At 46.5% G+C, this 21,561-nt stretch overlaps 1 protein-coding gene across 1 annotated transcript in view; it reads left to right on the top strand.

The window, feature by feature from the left end:
* LOC139753386 (solute carrier family 12 member 8) overlaps window positions 1–21,561 on the top strand; it is a 120,123-nt gene that overhangs the window by 34,761 nt on the left and 63,801 nt on the right. Inside the window, exons 2-4 of the mRNA XM_071669821.1 lie at window positions 11,455–13,209; window positions 16,404–16,584; window positions 18,496–18,641. Coding sequence (XP_071525922.1) covers window positions 13,054–13,209; window positions 16,404–16,584; window positions 18,496–18,641 — 483 coding nt within the window. The 5' untranslated portion in view covers window positions 11,455–13,053. The remainder of the gene's footprint in view (window positions 1–11,454; window positions 13,210–16,403; window positions 16,585–18,495; window positions 18,642–21,561) is intronic.

The raw sequence follows: 21,561 nt of genomic DNA, 5'->3' as shown, positions 1-21,561 counted from the left end.
ACCAGGTCAGGTGTTGAGGTCAGGAAGTACCAGGTCAGGTGTTGAGGTCAGGAAGTACCAGGTCAGGTGTTGTGGTTAGGAAGTATCAGGTCAGGTGTTGTGGTTAGGAAGTACCAGGTCAGGTGTTAAGGTCAGGAAGTATCAGGTCAGGTGTTAAGGTCAGGAAGTACCAGGTCAGGTGCTGAGGTCAGGAAGTACTAGGTCAGTTGTTGAGGTCAACAAGTATCAGGTCAGGTATTGAGGTCAGGAAGTACTAGGTCAGTTGTGGTCAGGAAGTACCAGGTCAGGTGTTGTGGTTAGGAAGTATCAGGTCAGGTGTTGTGGTCAGGAAGTACCACATCAGGTGTTGTGGTTAGGAAGTACCAGGTCAGGTGCTGAGGTCAGGAAGTACTAGGTCAGTTGTTGAGGTCAACAAGTATCAGGTCAGGTATTGAGGTCAGGAAGTACTAGGTCAGTTGTGGTCAGGAAGTACCAGGTCAGGTGTTGTGGTTAGGAAGTACTAGGTCAGGTGTTATGGTCAGGAAGTACCACATCAGGTGTTGTGGCTAGGAAGTACTAGGCCAGGTGTTGAGGTCAGGAAGTACCAGGGCAGGTGCTGAGGTCAGGAAGTACTAGGTCAGTTGTAGTCAGGAAGTACCAGGTCAGGTGTTGTGGTTAGGAAGTGCCAGGTCAGGTGTTAAGGTCAGGAAGTACTAGGTCAGTTGTTGAGGTCAAGAAGTATCAGGTCAGGTGTTGTGGTTAGGAAGTATCAGGTCAGGTGCTGAGGTCAGGAAGTACTAGGTCAGTTGTTGAGGTCAGCAAGTATCAGGTCAGGTGCTGAGGTCAGGAAGTACTAGGTCAGTTGTTGAGGTCAGAAAGTACCAGGTCAGGTGTTGAGGTGAGGAAGTACTAGGTCATTTGTTGAGGTCAGGAAGTACCAGGTCAGGTGTTGTGGTTGGGAAGTACTAGGTCAGGTGTTATGGTCAGGAAGTAACAGATCAGGTGTTGTGGTTAGAAAGTACTAGGCCAGGTGTTGAGGTCAGGAAGTACCAGGGCAGGTGTTGTGGTTAGAAAGTACCAGGTCAGGTGTTATGGTCAGGAAGTAAGAGATCAGGTGTTGTGGTTAGGAAGTACTAGGTCAGGTGTTGAGGTCAGGAAGTACCAGGGCAGGTGTTAGGGTCAGGAAGTACAAGGTCAGGTGCTACATTCACGAAGCCCCTCTAGTTATGGGGTCAGGTGCTTCAGTCATGAGATCAGGAGTTGGGGTCAAGAGGAGATGGAGTTATATAAAGTTAGGTTATGGGGTTAAGAGGAGCTGGGGGTCATGCTGGGGCGTGAGGTTATTCGCTGGGGGTCTTAAAGGTCAGGGGCTGGGGTCACGAGAAGCTAAGGTTATGAGGTCAGGTGCTGGGGGGTCGTCACGAGGAGCTGGGGATACGAGGCCAGGCGTCGTGGTCGGGTGGTACATAACAGCAGTGTGTGGCAGCTGCCGCCATTAGACAAGTCACAAGGACCTTCCATGTAAACATTATGAAACTCTTGGTGAGATATACTGTCTGGATACGAGGCAACGAGGAAGGGTTTGGCGACACCAAGACTCTAGGTCCTGCCGGGGACACGGGTAAGTCCCTCCCTACCACATGCCCGAGCTCAAACCCTCTGGGAGGTGGTCCCTCTCTGCCAGGACACAGAGGGACGAGGCCCTTCCTGCTAGGACTCAGAGGGACGAGGCCCTTCCCTGCAAGGACACAGAGGGACGTGGCCCTTCCCTGCCAGGGCACAGAGGGACGAGGCCCTTCCCTGCCAGGGCACAGAGGGACGTGGCCCTTCCCTGCCAGGACACAGAGGGACGTGGCCCTTCCTTGCCAGGACACAGAGGAACGAGGGACTTCCCTGAAATGACACAGAAGGGATGAGGCCCTTCCCTGCCAGGACACAGAGGGACGAGACCCTTCCCTGCCATGACACAAAAGGGACGAGGCCCTTCCCTGCCAAGACAAAGAGGGACGAGTCCCTTCCCTGCCACGACACAGAGGAACGTGGCCCTTCCCTGCCAGGACACAAAGGACGTGGCCCTTCCCTGCCAGGACGCAGAGGGACGAGGCCCTTCCCTGCCATAACACAAAGGACGTGGCCCTTTCCTTCCAGGACACAGGGAGGAATCCCTTGCCTACCATCGGTCGGGGCCGCCTCTAACCCTGGTAATGGCCATGACACTCGGGTCCTCACAGGGCAGGGAAAAGAACGACTCGCTTTTTTTGTTGTGGGTCTTACAAGATGCTCTCCTCGCCCGGGCCTCAGTGGCTGGTGGCATCCTTAACTGTGGAAATAATTGTGGGTAGAAAATGAATGATGGATGGCAAGGAGAGAATGAACACTGAAATATTCAGGCTGTAATTTCAGGCAATAGACAAAGGTAACATTTTGCCTACAGAGAGACAATGGCAAGGATTAAGAAAAAGGGGAAAACGAAACCACTAAGTGAGGCTAGGATTGCTGAAGGAAGGACAGCAGACCACTGTACTCTGTTGAACGGTGTAGGAGGATCCTCGAGGAAGTGGCTGTGTAAGGAGAGTGGATGAGGAGTTCGGAAAAGGATGAGAACGAAGAAGAGTGGGTGAGGAAAAGAGATGATTGAAGAAGGTGGCCATCTAGGAGGACCTCAACACGTGGTGGACGCTAGAGAAGGTGGCCATCTAGGAGGACCTCAACATGTGGTGGACGCTAGAGAAGGTGGCCATCTAGGAGGACCTCAACATATGGTGGACGCTAGAGAAGGTCGCCATCTAGGAGGACCTCAACATGTGATGGACTCTAGAGAAGGTGGCCATCTAGGAGGACCTCAACATGTGGTGGACCCTAGAGAAGGTGGCCATCTAGGAGGACCTCAACATATGGTGGACGCTAGAGAAGGTGGCCATCTAGAAGGACCTCAACATATGGTGGACGCTAGAGAAGGTGTCCATCTAGGAGGACCTCAACATGTGGTGGACGATAGAGAAGGTGGGTCCATCTAGGAGGACCTTAACATGTGGTGGACGATAGAGAAGGTGGCCATCTAGGAGGACCTTAACATGTGGTGGACGATAGAGAAGGTGGCCATCTAGGAGGACCTCAACATGTGGTGGACGCTAGAGAAGGTGGCCATCTAGGAGGACCTCAACATGTGGTGGACGATAGAGAAGGTGGCCATCTAGGAGGACCTCAACATGTGGTGGACGCTAGAGAAGGTGGCCATCTAGGAGGACCTCAACGTGTGGTGGACGATAGAGAAGGTGGCCATCTAGGAGGACCTCAACATGGATGGAGACATGATGAATCGAAAGATAAAACAGAAAGGATCTGAGGACAAGGGCTGGCTGGTGTTCCATTCCTGATCTGTGGTAATGACTAGCCAGAAGCACCATAGTCTAACCTTATCCTGTTTGCTGATGATGCTATGATCATGAGGGAAATGAGAGAGAGAGAGAGAGAGAGAGAGAGAGAGAGAGAGAGAGAGAGAGAGAGAGAGAGAGAGAGAGAGAGAGAGAGAGAGAGAGAGACTTAAAAGCTTCAGCTGTGGTCAGACACACGGATGATGAGAAAGATTCTGGTTAACCCAAGTCAAAGAGATGATGATGATGATGGTAGGGCGCGGAGACTGAGGAGAGACTGTGTCTGTGACGGCCAGTGGCAGCAAGTGAAGGCATTCTTCCTGAGACAAGGGACTCAGGGAGAGACTTAGGCGGCATTCGTCTCTCAACCGAGAAACATACGAAGTAAATTATCGAGGAAGTAAATCATAAAATGATAAAAGTTAAAAAATCCGCATCACACACACACACACACACACACACATATATATATATATATATATATATATATATATATATATATATATATATATATATATATATATATATATATAATGCAATACTAGTGTGGTCACCAAGCTAAGCCAGGCATAAACAGCTGCTGGAGTGGGCCCAAAGGATAGAAACCTAAATCTGCACCGGAAATACTGGACATGGAGAAACACGAGTCCATGAGTATGACGACGAGGATACGTGACGGTTCTCTTGAGATGTGGAGGGGGAAAAAAACAACGAGACGACACAACACAGTGGAGTGGAGGAGGTTAGAAAATGTGGAAAAGAAAACGCGCAACATGAAAAAGATGATGAACGCTAGAAACATCAACTGGAGTGTGTCGTCCCATGGTAAGGAGAGACTAATGGCCCAGGATTAGTGAATGTGGAACTCGCTCCTAAAGGTGAATATATGTGTTCACACATTCTCATATACACTCATTAACCTCGTTAACGCGGGGAGATGGTGAATATGTATGAAAAAAAATCATATATATATATATATATATATATATATATATATATATATATATATATATATATATATATATATATATATATATATATATTTCCCTGAGGATAGGGGAGAAAGAATACTACCCACGTATTCCCTGCGTGTCGTAGAAGGCGACTAAAAGGGGAGGGAGCGGGGGGCTGGAAATCCTCCCCTCTCGTTTTTTTTAATTTTCCAAAAGAAGGAACAGAGAATTGGGCCAGGTGAGGGTATTCCCTCAAAGGCCCAGTCCTCTGTTCTTAACGCTACCTCGCTAATGCGGGAAATGGCGAATAGTTTGAAAGAAAAGATATATATATATATATATATATATATATATATATATATATATATATATATATATATATATATATATATATACTATCTCTGGGGATAGGGGAGAAAGAATACTTCCCACGTATTCCCTGCGTGTCGTAGAAGGCGACTAAAAGGGGAGGGAGCCGGGGGCTGGAAATCCTCCCCTGTCGTTTTTTTTTTTTTTTATTTTCCAAAAAAAGGAACAGATAAGGGGGTCAGGTGAGGATATTCCCTCAGAGGCTCAGTCCTCTGTTCTTAACGCTACCTCGCTAACGCGGCAAAATGGCGAATAGTACAAAGTACAAAGGCAAAGGGGATAAGAGTGAGTGCTCAAATTACAGAGGTATAAGTTTGTTGAGTATTCCTGGTAAATTATATGGGAGGGTATTGATTGAGAGGGTGAAGGCATGTACAGAGCATCAGATTGGGGAAGAGCAGTGTGGTTTCAGAAGTGGTAGAGGATGTGTGGATCAGGTGTTTGCTTTGAAGAATGTATGTGAGAAATACTTAGAAAAGCAAATGGATTTGTATGTAGCATTTATGGATCTGGAGAAGGCATATGATAGAGTTGATAGAGATGCTCTGTGGAAGGTATTAAGAATATTTGGTGTGGGAGGCAAGTTGTTAGAAGCAGTGAAAAGTTTTTATCGAGGATGTAAGGCATGTGTACGTGTAGGAAGAGAGGAAAGTGATTGGTTCTCAGTGAATGTAGGTTTGCGGCAGGGGTGTGTGATGTCTCCATGGTTGTTTAATTTGTTTATGGATGGGGTTGTTAGGGAGGTAAATGCAAGAGTCTTGGAAAGAGGGGCAAGTATGAAGTCTGTTGGGGATGAGAGAGCTTGGGAAGTGAGTCAGTTGTTGTTCGCTGATGATACAGCGCTGGTGGCGGATTCATGTGAGAAACTGCAGAAGCTGGTGACGGAGTTTGGTAAAGTGTGTGGAAGAAGAAAGTTAAGAGTAAATGTGAATAAGAGCAAGGTTATTAGGTACAGTAGGGCTGAGGGTCAAGTCAATTGGGAGGTGAGTTTGAATGGTGAAAAACTGGAGGAAGTGAAGTGTTTTAGATATCTGGGAGTGGATCTGTCAGCGGATGGAACCATGGAAGCGGAAGTGGATCATAGGGTGGGGGAGGGGGCGAAAATTTTGGGAGCCTTGAAAAATGTGTGGAAGTCGAGAACATTATCCCGGAAAGCAAAAATGGGTATGTTTGAAGGAATAGTAGTTCCAACAATGTTGTATGGTTGCGAGGCGTGGGCTATGGATAGAGTTGTGCGCAGGAGGATGGATGTGCTGGAAATGAGATGTTTGAGGACAATGTGTGGTGTGAGGTGGTTTGATCGAGTAAGTAACGTAAGGGTAAGAGAGAGGTGTGGAAATAAAAAGAGCGTGGTTGAGAGAGCAGAAGAGAGTGTTTTAAAATGGTTTGGGCACATGGAGAGAATGAGTGAGGAAAGATTGACCAAGAGGATATATGTGTCGGAGGTGGAGGGAACGAGGAGAAGAGGGAGACCAAATTGGAGGTGGAAAGATGGAGTGAAAAAGATTTTGTGTGATCGGGGCCTGAACATGCAGGAGGGTGAAAGGAGGGCAAGGAATAGAGTGAATTGGAGCGATGTGGTATACAGGGGTTGACGTGCTGTCAGTGGATTGAATCAAGGCATGTGAAGCGTCCGGGGTAAACCATGGAAAGCTGTGTAGGTATGTATATTTGTGTGTGTGGACGTGTGTATGTACATGTGTATGGGGGGGGTTGGGCCATTTCTTTCGTCTGTTTCCTTGCGCTACCTCGCAATACGCGGGAGACAGCGACAAAGTATAAAAAAAAAAAAAAAATATATATATATATATATATATATATATATATATATATATATATATATATATATATTCTTTCTTTCTTACATATTCACCATTTCCCGCGATAACGAGGTAGCGTTAAGAACAGAGGACTGAGCCTGAGAGGAAAAATCCTCAATTGTGTCCCTTCTCTGTTCCTTCTTTCGGAAAAGTAAAAACTGGAGGGGAGGATTTCCAGCCCCCGGCTTCCTCTCCTTCTAGTTACCTTTTACGACACGCAGGGAATACGTGGGAAGTATTCTTTCTCCCCTATCCCCAGGGATAATATATATATATATATATATATATATATATATATATATATATATATATATATATATATATATATATATATATATATATATTTTGTCGCTGTCTCCCGCGTTTGCGAGGTAGCGCAAGGAAACAGACGAAAGAAATGGCCTAACCCACCCCCATACACATGTATATACATACGTCCACACACGCAAATATAAATACCTACACAGCTTTCCATGGTTTACCCCAGACGCTTCACATGCCCTGATTCAATCCACTGACAGCACGTCAACCCCGGTATACCACATCGATCCAATTCACTCTATTCCTTGCCCTCCTTTCACCCTCCTGCATGTTCAGGCCCCGATCACACAAAATCTTTTTCACTCCATCTTTCCACCTCCAATTTGGTCTCCCACTTCTCCTCGTTCCCTCCACCTCCGACACATATATCCTCTTGGTCAATCTTTCCTCACTCATTCTCTCCATGTGCCCAAACCATTTCAAAACACACTCTTCTGCTCTCTCAACCACGCTCTTTTTATTTCCACACATCTCTCTTACCCTTACGTTACTTACTCGATCAAACCACCTCACACCACACATTGTCCTTAAACATCTCATTTCCAGTACATCCATCCTCCTGCGCACAACTCTATTCATAGCCCACGCCTCGCAACCATACAACATTGTTGGAACCACTATTCCTTCAAACATGCCCATTTTTGCTTTCCGAGATAATGTTCTCGACTTCCACACATTCTTCAAGGCTCCCAGAATTTTCGCCCCCTCCCCCACCATATGATCCACTTCCGCTTCCATGGTTCCATCCGCTGCCAGATCCACTCCCAGATATCTAAAACACTTTACTTCCTCCAGTTTTTCTCCATTCAAACTTACCTCCCAACTGACTTGACCCTCAACCCTACTGTACCTAATAACCTTGCTCTTATTCACATTTACTCTTAACTTTCTTCTTTCACACACTTTACCAAACTCAGTCACCAGCTTCTGCAGTTTCTCACATGAATCAGACACCAGCGCTGTATCATCAGCGAACAACAACTGACTCACTTCCCAAGCTCTCTCATCCCCAACAGACTTCATACTTGCCCCTCTTTCCAAAACTCTTGCATTCACCTCCCTAACAACCCCATCCATATATATATATATATATATATATATATATATATATATATATATATATGTATGTATGTATGTGTGTGTGTGTGTAAATATATAGTTTAAAACTCATGTCTGGATAACGAAGCAATTGACATATATCCATCAATTTCGTAAAGCCTTGGCTATGGGCGTCATCCAGGCCCGCTAGCCACACCAGCAGCCATGATAAGAAATAATCCAGTGAGGGAGGAAGAGGTGGAGCCTCCGTCCGGGCATGCCACAGCCCGCCACTCCTCCTCCTCCTCCTCTCCAGGCTTGTCAAACTTCGGTCCGGGACAAAAACAAACCCGCATCCATTTTGCCCGCTCCCTCGCCTCCTGTCAACGGCTGAGATGCATGTTTTACACGGTCTACATGGGACACACCACACTGGGAGCGACGACACGGTGTGGAGAGAGAGAGAGAGAGAGAGAGAGAGACATTTACGATTAACCCTTGGTGAATGACAGTATACAACGGAAGTCGTGAACACACACACGGAAGTCTTATCTGTAATGTTAAGTGCTGTAGCACTGAATTTCAGCCACTCTCCGTCCTGACGCAGACAATCAAGTCTCCTCAATACAGAGCTACATCCATTCCTCTGTCGATAAGCATGTCCGTATTCCTAATTTACCCTTAATTACACCAATGGATTACTAAATCAATCTTCCGTTAATGTCGCGTTGTTCAGCCGAGACACTCTCCTTCGTCTTGCATTTATTCCATGTAAGAGGTCGGTGATAACTGGCGGGTTCATTTGTGGGAGCTGATATATTTCCCTCTCGCCTAGTTGGCCCGAATTTATGCTATAGGTAAAGATGTGGGTCAAGATGATAACCTCGCGGCCAAGGTGCGCTGAGTGGCTGGGCCGCCTAGGGTGTGATGATAAGATTAACAATAAAGTTGAATTAAAACCTGCACTCCAGGACCCCGACCAACGGTGGAGGACGACACTCGAGGAACCCCAACACTCCAGGACCCCGACCAACGGTGGAGGACGGCACTTGAGGAACCCCAACACTGCAGGGCCTCAACCAACGGTGGAGGACGACACCCGAGGGACCCCAACACACTAGGGCCCCGACCAACGGTGGAGGACGACACTCGAGGAACCCCAACACTGCAGGGCCTCAACCAACGGTGGAGGACGACACTCAAGGAACCCCAACACTCCAACACCTCGGCCAACGGTGGAGGACGACACTCGAAGAACCCCAACACTCCAGGGCCTCAACCAACGGGTGTGGGACTACACCCGAGGGACCCCAACACTGTAGGACCCCGACCAACGGTGCAGGACGACACCCGAGGGACCCCAACACTCCAGGACCCCGACCAACGGTGTAGGACGACACTCATGGGACCCAACACTCTAGGACCCCGACCAACGGTGGAGGACGATACTCGAGGGAACCCAACACTCTAGAACCTCAACCAACGGTGGAGGACGACACTCGAGGAACTCCAACACTCTAGAACCTCATCCAACGGTGTAGGACGACACCCGAGTGACTCCAACACTCCAAAGGCTCAGCCAACGGGTGTGGAACGACTTTCAAGAGAGGTTACCGAGGCTAAAGGGAACAGAGGACATGTAAGTGCCTCTTGAAACTGGATTGAAGCCACCAGAGGTGTCGCGTGGGGGTTGTGCCTTGAGGCCACTGTCAGTCCTGGTGTAGGTCAACGACTCGCCAAGTGCTGACTCATACCTGAACATGCTTAAGGATGATCCTAAAACCGTAAGAGAAATATGAAGCGTCAAAGATTGAGACAGACTCGACAAGTTCGGCCAAAGAAATGGCTCATGAGGTTTAGCCCGACAAAACACAATGATGTAGAAAAGGTGAACGATGAGACACCTTATTCATAACTACCTACCATCTTACAGGGGAGCAATTATGAAAAAAATGGGAGTTAATGGGATCTTGGGGTTGACATGACGTTCAGCCTTTCATCAGAAAAGTATATTAAGAGAATCGTTAATATATCAGTTGTCTAATACCAAAGCTGCTTACCAACACATACACCAGCATGTTCAGAACTACATTTACAGCATATATTGGACCCATATTAGCGTGTGGATCCCCTATATAGTGACCCCAGTTCAAGTACAAAATACATAAAAAAAAATCGAACGGAGAGCAACAAAGATTATACGTGAAATAAGAGAGACGAGTTACAGGAATAGGTGAGCGGCCATGTTGGGAGATAAAAACTAGGAGATACCATATTGAAAACGTTAACACTCTACATCGACTTGACAACACAAACAGTTGCTAGTTATTAGATATAAACGTTACCACTGGAGGGCATGGCAGAAATCTGTGCCTGACACATGTTAGAAAAGATTACATAAGAAGTGAAGACACTGCAAGAGGCCCATTAGTCTATGCTAGGCAGGTCCTGCGTCTGTCCACCCTACAACCAACCATCTGAACCCATAAACACATCCAACCATCGTTTAAAGCTTACCTAAAGACCTAGCTTCCACTACTGTACTTGGCAGCTTGTTCCATACATCTGCTACCCTATTCCTGAACCAATATTTACCCACGTCGACCTGAATCTATTATTTTTAATCTAAATCAATAATTTCTTGTCCTACCCGGTGGCGCCATTCTAAGGACTTTATTCATGTTACCTTTCTTAATGCCCTTCACCCATTTAAAAACTTGTCATATCCCCTCTAGCCTTCCTCCTCTAATTCCAGGGATCAATTTTGTCATTCGCCTTTGTACTCTCTCGAAACAATCTATACCAACTGCTTAGTATGGAGCCCAAAACTGTACCGCATAATCTAAATGTGGTCTCACCAACGCAAGATAAAGTTGCAATAATACTCAAGGAGTTCTACTGCTACCAGTCCTATTAATGAACACTAACATCCTATCAGCCTTATTACACATTTTAATACATTGTTGTCGCGGCTTAAGATCCTTGCTCACCAGAAGTCCTAAATCTCATACGCCTTCTGTTTAACCAAGAATAATATTGTCCAGCTTGTAATTTGTGTTCCTGTCTTTACCCACACTAAGTGTTGTGCATTTATCTATGTTGAATTCCATTTTCCATGTACCCGTCCATTCTGATAATCTATTTAAAAGTCTCTCGGCAAATTCACTGAATTTTCATCTGAGTCAGTTACGGCCACTGCTTTTGTATCGTTGGCAAATTTACGTAAGTAGCTGGTTATTCCCATGTCCAAATCGTTAACATATATAACGAACTAAATACACACTCATAAATCTGTGTCTGAATGGAAGAGTGAAAGTAGTGTTGAAAAGCTGTACGACAGAGAAGAAAGTTAGATACGAATATCATAGTTTTTTTCCCCATATTCGACAAAAAACTATGTAATTCTCTCTCTCTCTCTCTCTCTCTCTCTCTCTCTCTCTCTCTCTCTCTCTCTCTCTCTCTCTCTCTCTCTCTCTCTCACACACACACACACACACACACACACACACACACACACACGAGACATTTCCTTACACATAAGAATATGTCTATCAAGAGAATGGTATAGAGCAGTAATGTCTGTGTCTTGTGATGTTACAGGTTAATGTGCTGGCTCGGGAGCTGGAGGGAGGCCAGTGCTGCCACGCTGCCAGACACACCTCGCTGCACCAAGACCACAGGCAGAGACGAGCAATGAGACAGTTTTGAGAGACGAGAAAGATTAGTGGTTGAAAAAAAAAAAATATGGGAACGGATTTCGCGTCAACTTTACTGTAATAAGGACTGGACCGTGAAAAATTGTTAAGTACGATACTATCTGGAGATGTGCACGAGAGATACACTTATCGTACCAAGATTATAACTATGATGATAATCACAAACTGTTACTTCTGTCAGCACTGGACACTATTCTCTTACCCTTCCCTCTCCCAGTGAAACAGAAAAACCAGTGAGTGAAGAATCATCGTGCATCTGGCCTTGCTGAACACGTCCCACTGCGGGTATAATCTTCGTACATCTGGCCCTTACGAACACGTCCCTACTAGGGTATAACCTTCGTACACCTGGCCCTCATGAACACGTCCCACTACTGATATAATCTTCGTACGTCTGGCCTTGCTGAACACTTCTCACCAAGGGTATAATCTTCGTACGCCTGGCCGTGCTGAACAAGTCCCACCAAGGGTGTAACCTTCGTACGTCTGGCCCTACTGAACAGTCCCACTGAGGAAGCAATTCTCGTACCTCTAACCCTGCTGAGTGCGAACTAATTGAGTGAACTTGGGCGAGCCTAATGCGTTCTGGTTAATGAAAGACCGTCAGAATTGCTTCACCACCGCGGCAGGTTAGCGCAAGATGTTCAGCTGATTCGCTTTAAGGAACCAAGCAGAAAAATTAATAAATGAGCCAAAAGGGTAGAAGGAACTGAACAACCTTGGACGTTGTTGCTGTCAAAACAAAGGGAATGGGAAGGCTGAGAAGCCCTGTAAGAGAATCATCTTAGAGCGAGGGCAGCTACACAACTTTAAAGACGTTATAATTGGTTTAAACACCGGGAGGAGCGAGCAGTTATAATAGTGAGGCCGGGAGAGTGATGCCAGAGGAGCGGCTCCTGCCTGGCTGAGGCTAGGCTCGTACGACCTCCGGAGTTGCAGCCAGCGCTCACCCGAGTCTGTGTGCCGGGTATCATTACCGGATCTCACGGGGCCTCGCCTCACAACCTCACCTCCGGGTAACCAACGAAATACATTCTGCCACGAGTAACAGAACGTCCAGTCTCGAGAACACAAAGATATAACGAAAAACTGCAGCTACGAAGGACAGACGAAGGATTGCAACCACACTTAGGGGAAACATTAAGGAAAGTGTTTTTCGATATTATGTGAAATCGGAAATGAGGATGTAAAAGATAACTGAAAGCAGTCAGATCAAGATACATGAATCTAAGTAGGAAGCCTTTGAATGAAAAGTAAATACACGAAGACACAGAACCAAGCAATGAAAAACAAAAACTAGAGCCAAAAACTGCATAATTATTTGTAGTTATCAAGACTGAAGCACCTGAAGGCCGAAGGCAAAACTACTCGTCTCGTGTGGCCTGAGAGCAGATCTTGGTCCAACGGTGCACGACCAGCAGCAAAGGCAAGAGACACAAGCAGAAGGGACGTGTGTGAAGGGCGGGTTTCCCCTTGGGTCAGTATGTCGGGCAAGACGGGCAAGGCGGTGGACTGGAGCCGCTTCGGTCTAGCCACGGACGGGGAGCAGGATGCCACCGAGACAACCCGACTTAAGGACCCAGCCTTGGAGGAGGGCTACTACGGTGGCCAGGACGCTGAGCTTTTCGCTGAGGAGAAGGTAAGAGTGGCAGAGGTGAGGAGGTACGTGACGAGGACAGGCCGCGGTGGAGCTCTTTAGTGGCAGGACGTGGGTAGTGAGGTGGAGGGAGGGAGGGAGGCAAGTCAAGGGTGTGGCCTGAGGGGAAGATTACTGGATAATGGAATCATCCTTGAAGGGAGGGAAGGAGTATCAAGTGGGGTAGCTGGGAGCTACTACTGACGAAGGATGATACGAACACTTAATGGCTTTTTAATGACAGGTAGACAGACCTTCATACACATTAAACATAGCGAGAGGCTTACTCAGGTGAGTGAGGGTTGGACACACATCATGGACTATAACAATGAGAGACAAGTGTTCAGAGGATATATGGTGAGCTATATGCAGAGTACAGTGTACATCAGTGGCCTTAGAAAGTACTGAGTGTAGCTGGCGATCCTGAACATAAACAGGGAGGTAGAGTGTGTACCTGGCAGGCAGATTGTAGGTGTAGGAGTAACGTGTCACCACTTGAGTGTAGCCAGGAACCTTCTGCTTCACTATCCTGTTTCAGTCTATAGTGATGGATGGCGAGGAGCCATTTTCCTTTGCTATGCTGATTCTACCAATTGTGGTTGGTGGGGATAAGCCTTTTGCTTACCATCCTGACTCCATCTGTAGTGGTGGGTAGAGAGGAGCCTTTGTCTTTCTAACCTGTCTCCATCTATAGAATCCTTCCGCTTTAATAAGCAAGTCTCCATTCGCAGTAGTTGGTAAGGAGGAACCTTCTGCTTCACTATCCTGTCTCCATTTCTAGTGGTAGTGGTTGGTAGGGAAGAGCCTTCTGCTTCACTTTTCCCTCTCCATCTCCAGCAGTGGGTGGAAAGGAGCCATCAGCTTCACTACCCTGTCTCCATCGATAGGATATTTGACGGTGTTCTTAGTATCTAAATTCTTGTTAATTGTAAGGACTTATGGAGGTATGCAGAAACACGAGTAAGTAGACTGCTTTTGCTGGATAAGTGCAGAGGTGATGAGCTGGTACACGTGGAGCGGGGGATTATGGTAAGAAGTGAGGTGAGGTAAGATGAAGCAAATCTGACAAGATTCCCATATTGTTGTGAAAGATACAGGAAATGCGACAGGCGTTCCACTGGAGAGGTGCGTGGTGGGTCTTGTGGAGCTTCTGTAGAAGGGAAAGATGTGCCGAAGTCTCGAGTTAGTGTGCAGCTGCTATTTGAACTTTGTTGCAGGTGAGGGTGACCACAGGTCCATTAGTTCAAAATGCTTTTCGAGACGGACGGTGGCAGTGTCTCATGTGAATCCTGCCTAAGAGTATCATGTGAGAGGAGGCACCGCAGAACCCTACCAAAAGGGTAATACACCAAGTATCACGAGGTGAATTGCTCCTGACTGAGGAGAAGCTTCGGAAACTCCTGGAGTCACAGCCAAAACTTCTGGCGTTTGTGGCTCACTTGTGATCTGGAGCAAGTTGATTGCAAGACTACTAACTGAGGAGGTGGCCGCAGAGGTATTGTATTTATGTACGCCCAAGCCAGGCTATTCTGACGGTGGTAGTGAAACGAACGAGGTCCCAGGAGATGACGATGGTTCCCTGGCTTGTTCACAGGCGGAAACCCAGATAAAGAGGCACGCTTTCTGTAGTTAAGGCCGAAATTGTCCAACTGCTACATCTCCAACAAGAATAGTAAACCTAGGTCACATGAGGTCATACAAGGTCACAGGCAGTTACTTGATGCAGTAATTACTGCCGCCTTCATCCAACACTTGGTAATGGTAGAGTCATGTTTAGCGACACTAATAGGAATACAGGTTAGTATTACAGCCCTACATTAGACAACCTCATCACAGACCATTAGCACTTTTCCTGTCTCGTTTTCCTACGTACTTTCCTCCAGCAGAGAGCAGATGCCTTTGTCACGGACCATCAGGTCTTCCGTCACCTGTTCGTTCCCTGTAGTACAGGTTCCTCAACTGGCCCTCTGCCCTGCTTCAGGAGGGACATGCCCTCAGCCTGCCGCCCTCGGTGCTCTAACACGTAGGTGTCGCTCCCGTGGGAGACAAACCTGTAATAGTTTTCCTGAGTGAATGTCATGCAGTAGCTACGTCAACTGTGCCTGGTCATTAATGATGGAGGCCGTACCTGTGTAAAGGTCAGGAACCAGATCCATGCTGCTCCGGGATGGAAGGCAGCACGATCTCCGGCCCCATTGTTGAAGCCAGAGGCCCCGGCCGGCTGATCATAGCCCTACCCTCACTCTTACTGGTACATAGTAACACCCAGTTACACTAACTCAGACGCAGACCCAACTACATTACGTGTCCGCGCGGGTCAGTTTTGCACCACCCTCGCCACATTCTTCCCTCCCGTCAGCACTTGGTTCGATGCTGCATATCAACAATACCCGTCTGGTCGTACATCACCAAGCAAGCAACGCAGCCCCGACACGGGAGGCGCTGACCAGTTCTCCCCTACAAGCATAACTTGACACTCCTGCCGACGTCAGATCAAGTCATCACAGTATCTGTACTTCTGTCCTGTAGAATACCAGATGACACCTGGTACCTTGCATATGGCGAACATACATCACTTATTGTGTAACATCAAGAACATCTTACCGAATATGTACAAGACAGCAATTTTTGACATGCCAAAATTATAGTTCACCTCCCTTACAAGCCTCACCCGAGTTTCTAGTGCCAAGTTCGGTGTAACGTCAACCCTCGGGTCTGCTTCACAGTGGGACCCCAGAGTAACATATTCTACCCGTTATGGCACTCATCATCTTGTCTGTCTAATCCCCTTCCCATCCTCATGGCTTTGCTCTGTCCAGGTCTGAATTTCATTCGCTATTTCTCCGATCAATGGATGCATCTTGTCTCTGTCTTTGAAGTATTTAGTAGCAGCTGTTGCTTTCCACCAATTTCATAATCTTATTATTATCAAGAAGTATATTCAGGTGAGAATCCTCCTCTTTTGACAAATGATTTAGGTAGATCAGAAAATGGTGATGGTTCCAGCACAAAGTCCTGTGGCACCCCGCTTGTTCCTTCCATGTTAGGTATCCGTCCAGTTGCGCTGACCTACTCAGACCCCCAGCTTAGATGTATAGCTCCAAGTCCTCTGTGGGGGACAGCTTCAAAAACAAAAGCTTCTGGCAGTCCAAGACTATTACAGGAATCCACACAGAGTCATTATCTGTCGGCCGCAGGGTGACGTGCCATGGTGGAAGAGCACGTTCTTCGTGAGCGAGCGCGTGCTGTTCGGGACGTGGGATGGCGTGTTCACCTCGTGCCTCGTCAACCTGCTGGGTGTCATCGTCTTCCTGCGGGCCGGCTGGGTGGTTGGCCAAGCCGGCGTCCCGCTCGCTGCCCTCGTCGTCATAGTGTCAGGTAAGGAGACGAGAGAGAGAGAGAGAGAGAGAGAGAGAGAGAGAGAGAGAGAGAGAGAGAGAGAGAGAGAGAGAGAGAGAGAGAGAGAGAGAGAGAGAGAGAGAGAGAGAGAGAGAGAGAGAGAGAGAGAGAGAGAGAGACGTAGTCCAGGCTGAATGTCAGGCAAACACGTAAAAGCTGGAGAGAAAATAATGGGGGGGGGGGGGAAATCAAGATTTTAGTTCTGTGAGAATGACGGCTGTGAGACATGGTGGAGCCGGTCGTCTGTTGGTACGGAGGAGCTGGCCACACCACCTACCGGACAGCGAGCGCCGCCAGCCACCGCCGCCTTGACCCAGTTTCACCTGCTATGGATGGTAGTACAGCAAGACCCCCTACCTACAAGCACGCATGACCAGCTTTGTGCCAATCGGCGGCGGCAGCGCGTAGCTCTCATCGGAGGTTGTAAGGTTAGGAGGAGTAACGAATCGTGTGAGTGAGTTCCATGTTATCAAGTGTGTGTGTGTGTGTGTGTGTGTTGACTGAATGCAAGTATCTCACGTGCATGTAATGTAGAAACAAAGGATATGGGCCGGGGAGGGGAACTCGATAGCTCACTGTGCCGCCGTCTAACTCTCTAGTGGGTGTCTGCCGACCAGTCTACGGGAGAGAGAGAGGGAGGGAGGGAGGGTGGGGAAACAACACTCGTATGGGAGGAGTGAGGAAGCGGAGGCACACACAAGATGGTATCACCGTGTTGGCTCAGGTTTGGTCTGACACATACTCTCGTACATCTTACGGTTGTGGTCCTTCCTTGTTCAGAGGCTACGTAGTTAAGCGGCTGGTGACAGGTCACTGTAGCGGAAGCTGGGATGCATATGAGATATATATTAGCTACTTACTATACCCCTTAGTTGCATCCTGCTGCTGCCACCGGCCACACCTTCCTCAGGAGTCTGTAGCCTTTGTTTATCGTTGTTCTGACGAAGCACACTCCTCCCCGTAAGCTTTATGATTGGTTTAGAGCAAAGCTTCCGCTCGTCACATCTCCCAGAGAGCTACTACGTACGTGCTTCTATTATACCGTCTGCGGAGACGACGCATCTCTTGACACGAGTCTTTTTGACGCATGATCGAACCGATTCAACTTGCAGCGCTCCTCCTCAAGCAGAAGATCATATCCGGTTCTCCAAAAAGCTTACTGGTGATTTAATTCTGTCCTGAAGGTCCCTGTATGCTCCTCTCGTTCGTCTGATGTTTGTGGCTGGCTGAACGACGACCAGCAGCAGCAGCAGCTCTTTCCGATATGACAAATGCACGTATCGTGCTGCCCAAGCAATCCCACAGTCCTTATAAATGTGTAAAACCTTTGCCACACTTCTGGGACCAGCAACACTACCCAGCCCTGCTTCATCTTTTTTCCATACCGTGGTTGTCCAGACACAACTTTTACATTAACGACACAAATTCTTGCAGTAAATACGATACAAAACAGCTGATAAAACCTAACAGCTTCTGCTGTTGCTGCTCAAGCCTCGCCCACACCCAATCACGCCAACCCACGGAGTGTAGAGACACACAGACGATGATCCTCGGGTAAACAGCGTTCCCGTCCGTGTTTAAGGAGTGGGAGGTGGACCTTGAGCCAGGCTGTGGCTGAGCAGCATCTTGCTTCCTGGGCAGAACGCCAGCGGTCTCTCCCCCTCACCCGCAGGCGACACTGCCTGCGGTCCACCGTACCGTGCATGACACACACTCCTGCACGGCCGGGGGGACACTCCACACACACTCACCCTCCGGTTATCTAGTGTCGACCTCAAATAACCTGGTTCTTTATGGTTGGTGTCAGCTGTGTTAGCCCCAGCGTGATCTGTGTTCCAGTGGTGGTGGTGGTGTCAGCAGTGGTAACCCCAGTGTGTCCATGCGTTCCAGTGGTGGTGGTGCTGACGTCGGTGGTGTCAGCGGTGGGGATCTGCGAGCGAGCCAGGATGGAGAGCGGCGGGATCTACTTCCTTATCTCGCACGTGCTGGGCTCACAAGTGGGAGGATCTGTCGGCCTCGTCTACTGCTTCGGCCAGGTGAGTCCTCCCTCGACCTTCTCCACTCCTGCTGACTCTACTGATCTTTGGCCAAGCGAGTCAGTCCCCAGTTCCCCTAGTCCTGCTGACTCTACTGATCTTTGGCCAAGTGAGTCAGTCCCCAGCTCCCTCAGTCCTGCTGACTCTGCTGATCTTTGGCCAAGTGAGTCGTCCCTCAACCTTCTCCAGTCCTGCTGACTCTACTGATCTTTGGCCGAGTCCTCCTTCGACCTTCTCCAGTCCTGCTGACTCTACTGATCTTTGGCCAAGTGAGTCGTCCCTCAACCTTCTCCAGTCCTGCTGACTCTACTGATCTTTGGCCAAGTGAGTCAGTCCCCAGCTCCCCCAGTCCTGCTGACTCTACTGATCTTTGGCCAAGTGAGTCAGTCCCCAGCTCCCCCAGTCCTGCTGACTCTACAGATCTTTGGCCAAGTGAATCAGTGCCCAGCTCCCCCAGTCCTGCTGACTCTACTTATCTTTGGCCAAGTGCGTCAGTCCCCTGCTCCCCCAGTCCTGCTGACTCTCCTGGTCGTCGGCCAGGTGAGTCCCCTTCTCCCTCAATCAATGACTCTGCCTGCAGATTCAGGCTGGACACTCAGGGAAGCTCTCCTCCACAGAGACAAGCTGGTCGTGCTCTCACCCAAGTAAGTCTCTGGCTCAGTTATTCATAACGGTAATATCCGGTACAGTCTTTACCCTTCATCATATATATATATATATATATATATATATATATATATATATATATATATATATATATATATATATAAATATATATATATATATATATATATATATATATATATATATATATATATATATATATATATATATATATATATCTTTCTTTTCTTTCAAACTATGCGCCATTTCCCGCGTTAGCAAGGTAGCGTTAAGAACAGAGGACTGGGCCTCTCAGGGAATATCCTCACCTGGCCCCCTTCTCTGTTCCTTCTTTTGAAAAAAAAAAAAATGAGAGGGGAGGATTTCCAGCCCCCCGTTCCCTCCCCTTTTAGCCGCCTTCTACGACACGCAGGGAATACGTGGGAAGTATTCTTTCTCCCATATCCCCTATATATATATATATATATATATATATATATATATATATATATATATATATATATATATATATATATTCCTATGAGTGCACGGGAAAAATGAAACACGATAAGTTCCCAAGTGCATTTTCGTGCAATTATTACATCATCTGGAGAGATACAAGAAAGAAATATAAGTCAGCTGATATACAACGAAGAGACGTAGCTAGTACGCCATTTGGTAAACAAGCGATTGTCCAAGACAGACAACGAGCGTATCATAAACTTATTATCTGGACAAGAAGGGGAATTTTATCAACAATAAAGCTATCCAATCTTTATAGACCTTCACTAATACTAAGGTTATAATTCTTTGTGTATTTCATCAGTTCAATGAACTGATAAAATTGTGTATAAAAGACTGTGTATTTCAATTCAATGGAGAATATGCTACAAAAATTTGGTATGGCAATGGGTAACCTTCTTTCACCTGTACTAAGTAATCTTTATATGGAATTCTTTGAAACAATATTACTAAAATATATCTTACCTTCTAATGCAATTTAGTTGATGTTCTTTGTGTTTGGCCAACAAATGAAAATTTACAAACATTTCTCCCCTTACTTAACAATTAAGTACCTTCCATCAAATTTACTGTAGAAAATGAAAATAATGGTATGTTACCATTATTCATATTGTATGTTACCATTTTTAGACTGCATGATCCATAGGCAAGGAAACAAATTTAAGTTTAGCATATACAGAAAACCTACCAATGTATGCTCATATATCCATTATTACTCATCTCAACAAGACAGGGTTAAATTATCATTTCAATCTATGTTCCTTAGGGCATTACGTATTTGCAGTCCAGAGTTTACTGATGGTGAGTTTGAGAAGATATATTCTATTGAATCTAAGTTAAAGTACCCTAGATCTTTCATTGATAAATCCCTTAAGTTAGCAAAGAAATACTCTTATAGAGTTGAACTCAAACCTCCCACTGACACCAAGAATCTTTTAGTTCTCCCTTTTAATAATAATTTTACTTTACTTCCCATGTTGCTTAAATCCTTTAATGTAAAGGCTGCCTTCAGCAACAATAACACTATAAAGAATGTCTTAATCAGGAACTCACCAGAAAATTCTCCTGGATGCATCTATAAAGTGCTGTGTGGAAATTGTGATAAGTTTTATGTTGGGCAGACTGGTAAGGATCTTTCTGTTAGACTTAAGCAACATAAATATAGTATAAAAACAGGACAAGAATCATTGTATTTGACTGGAGTAATGCCATTTCAGTTATCAACTCCAGTACCACGAGAAATATCATTGAATCTTCTGTTATTAAACACACAAAGAATTATAACCTTAATATTAGTGAAGGTCTGTACAAATTGGATAGCTTTATTGTTGATAAAATTTGTAAACAATTTCCCCTCTTGTGCACATAATAAAATTATGATACGCTCATTGTCTGTCTTGGACAATCACATGTTTACCAAATGGCGTCCTAGTTTCGTCTCTTCGATGTATATCAACTGACTGTTATATTTCTCTCTTGTGTCTCCCCTGATGATGTGATTATTACACGAAAGTGCACTTGGGAACTTTTCGTGTTTCATTTTCCCCGTGGACTCAAAGGATGAGAGCTTGGGAAGTGAGTCAGTTGTTGTTCGCTGATGATACAGCGCTGGGGGCTGATTCATGTGAGAAACTGCAGAAGCTGGTGACTGAGTTTGGTAAAGTGTGTGGAAGGAGAAAGTTAAGAGTAAATGTGAATAAGAGCAAGGTTATTAGGTACAGTAGGGTTGAGGGTCAAGTCAATTGGGAGGTGAGTTTGAATGGAGAAAAACTGGAGGAAGTGAAGTGTTTTAGAT

Source organism: Panulirus ornatus, chromosome 14, assembly GCF_036320965.1.
Source record: "Panulirus ornatus isolate Po-2019 chromosome 14, ASM3632096v1, whole genome shotgun sequence".
NCBI lineage: Eukaryota > Metazoa > Arthropoda > Malacostraca > Decapoda > Palinuridae > Panulirus > Panulirus ornatus.
Note: the sequence above shows the minus strand (reverse complement) of the source record. Positions and strands in the feature narration are given on the sequence as shown.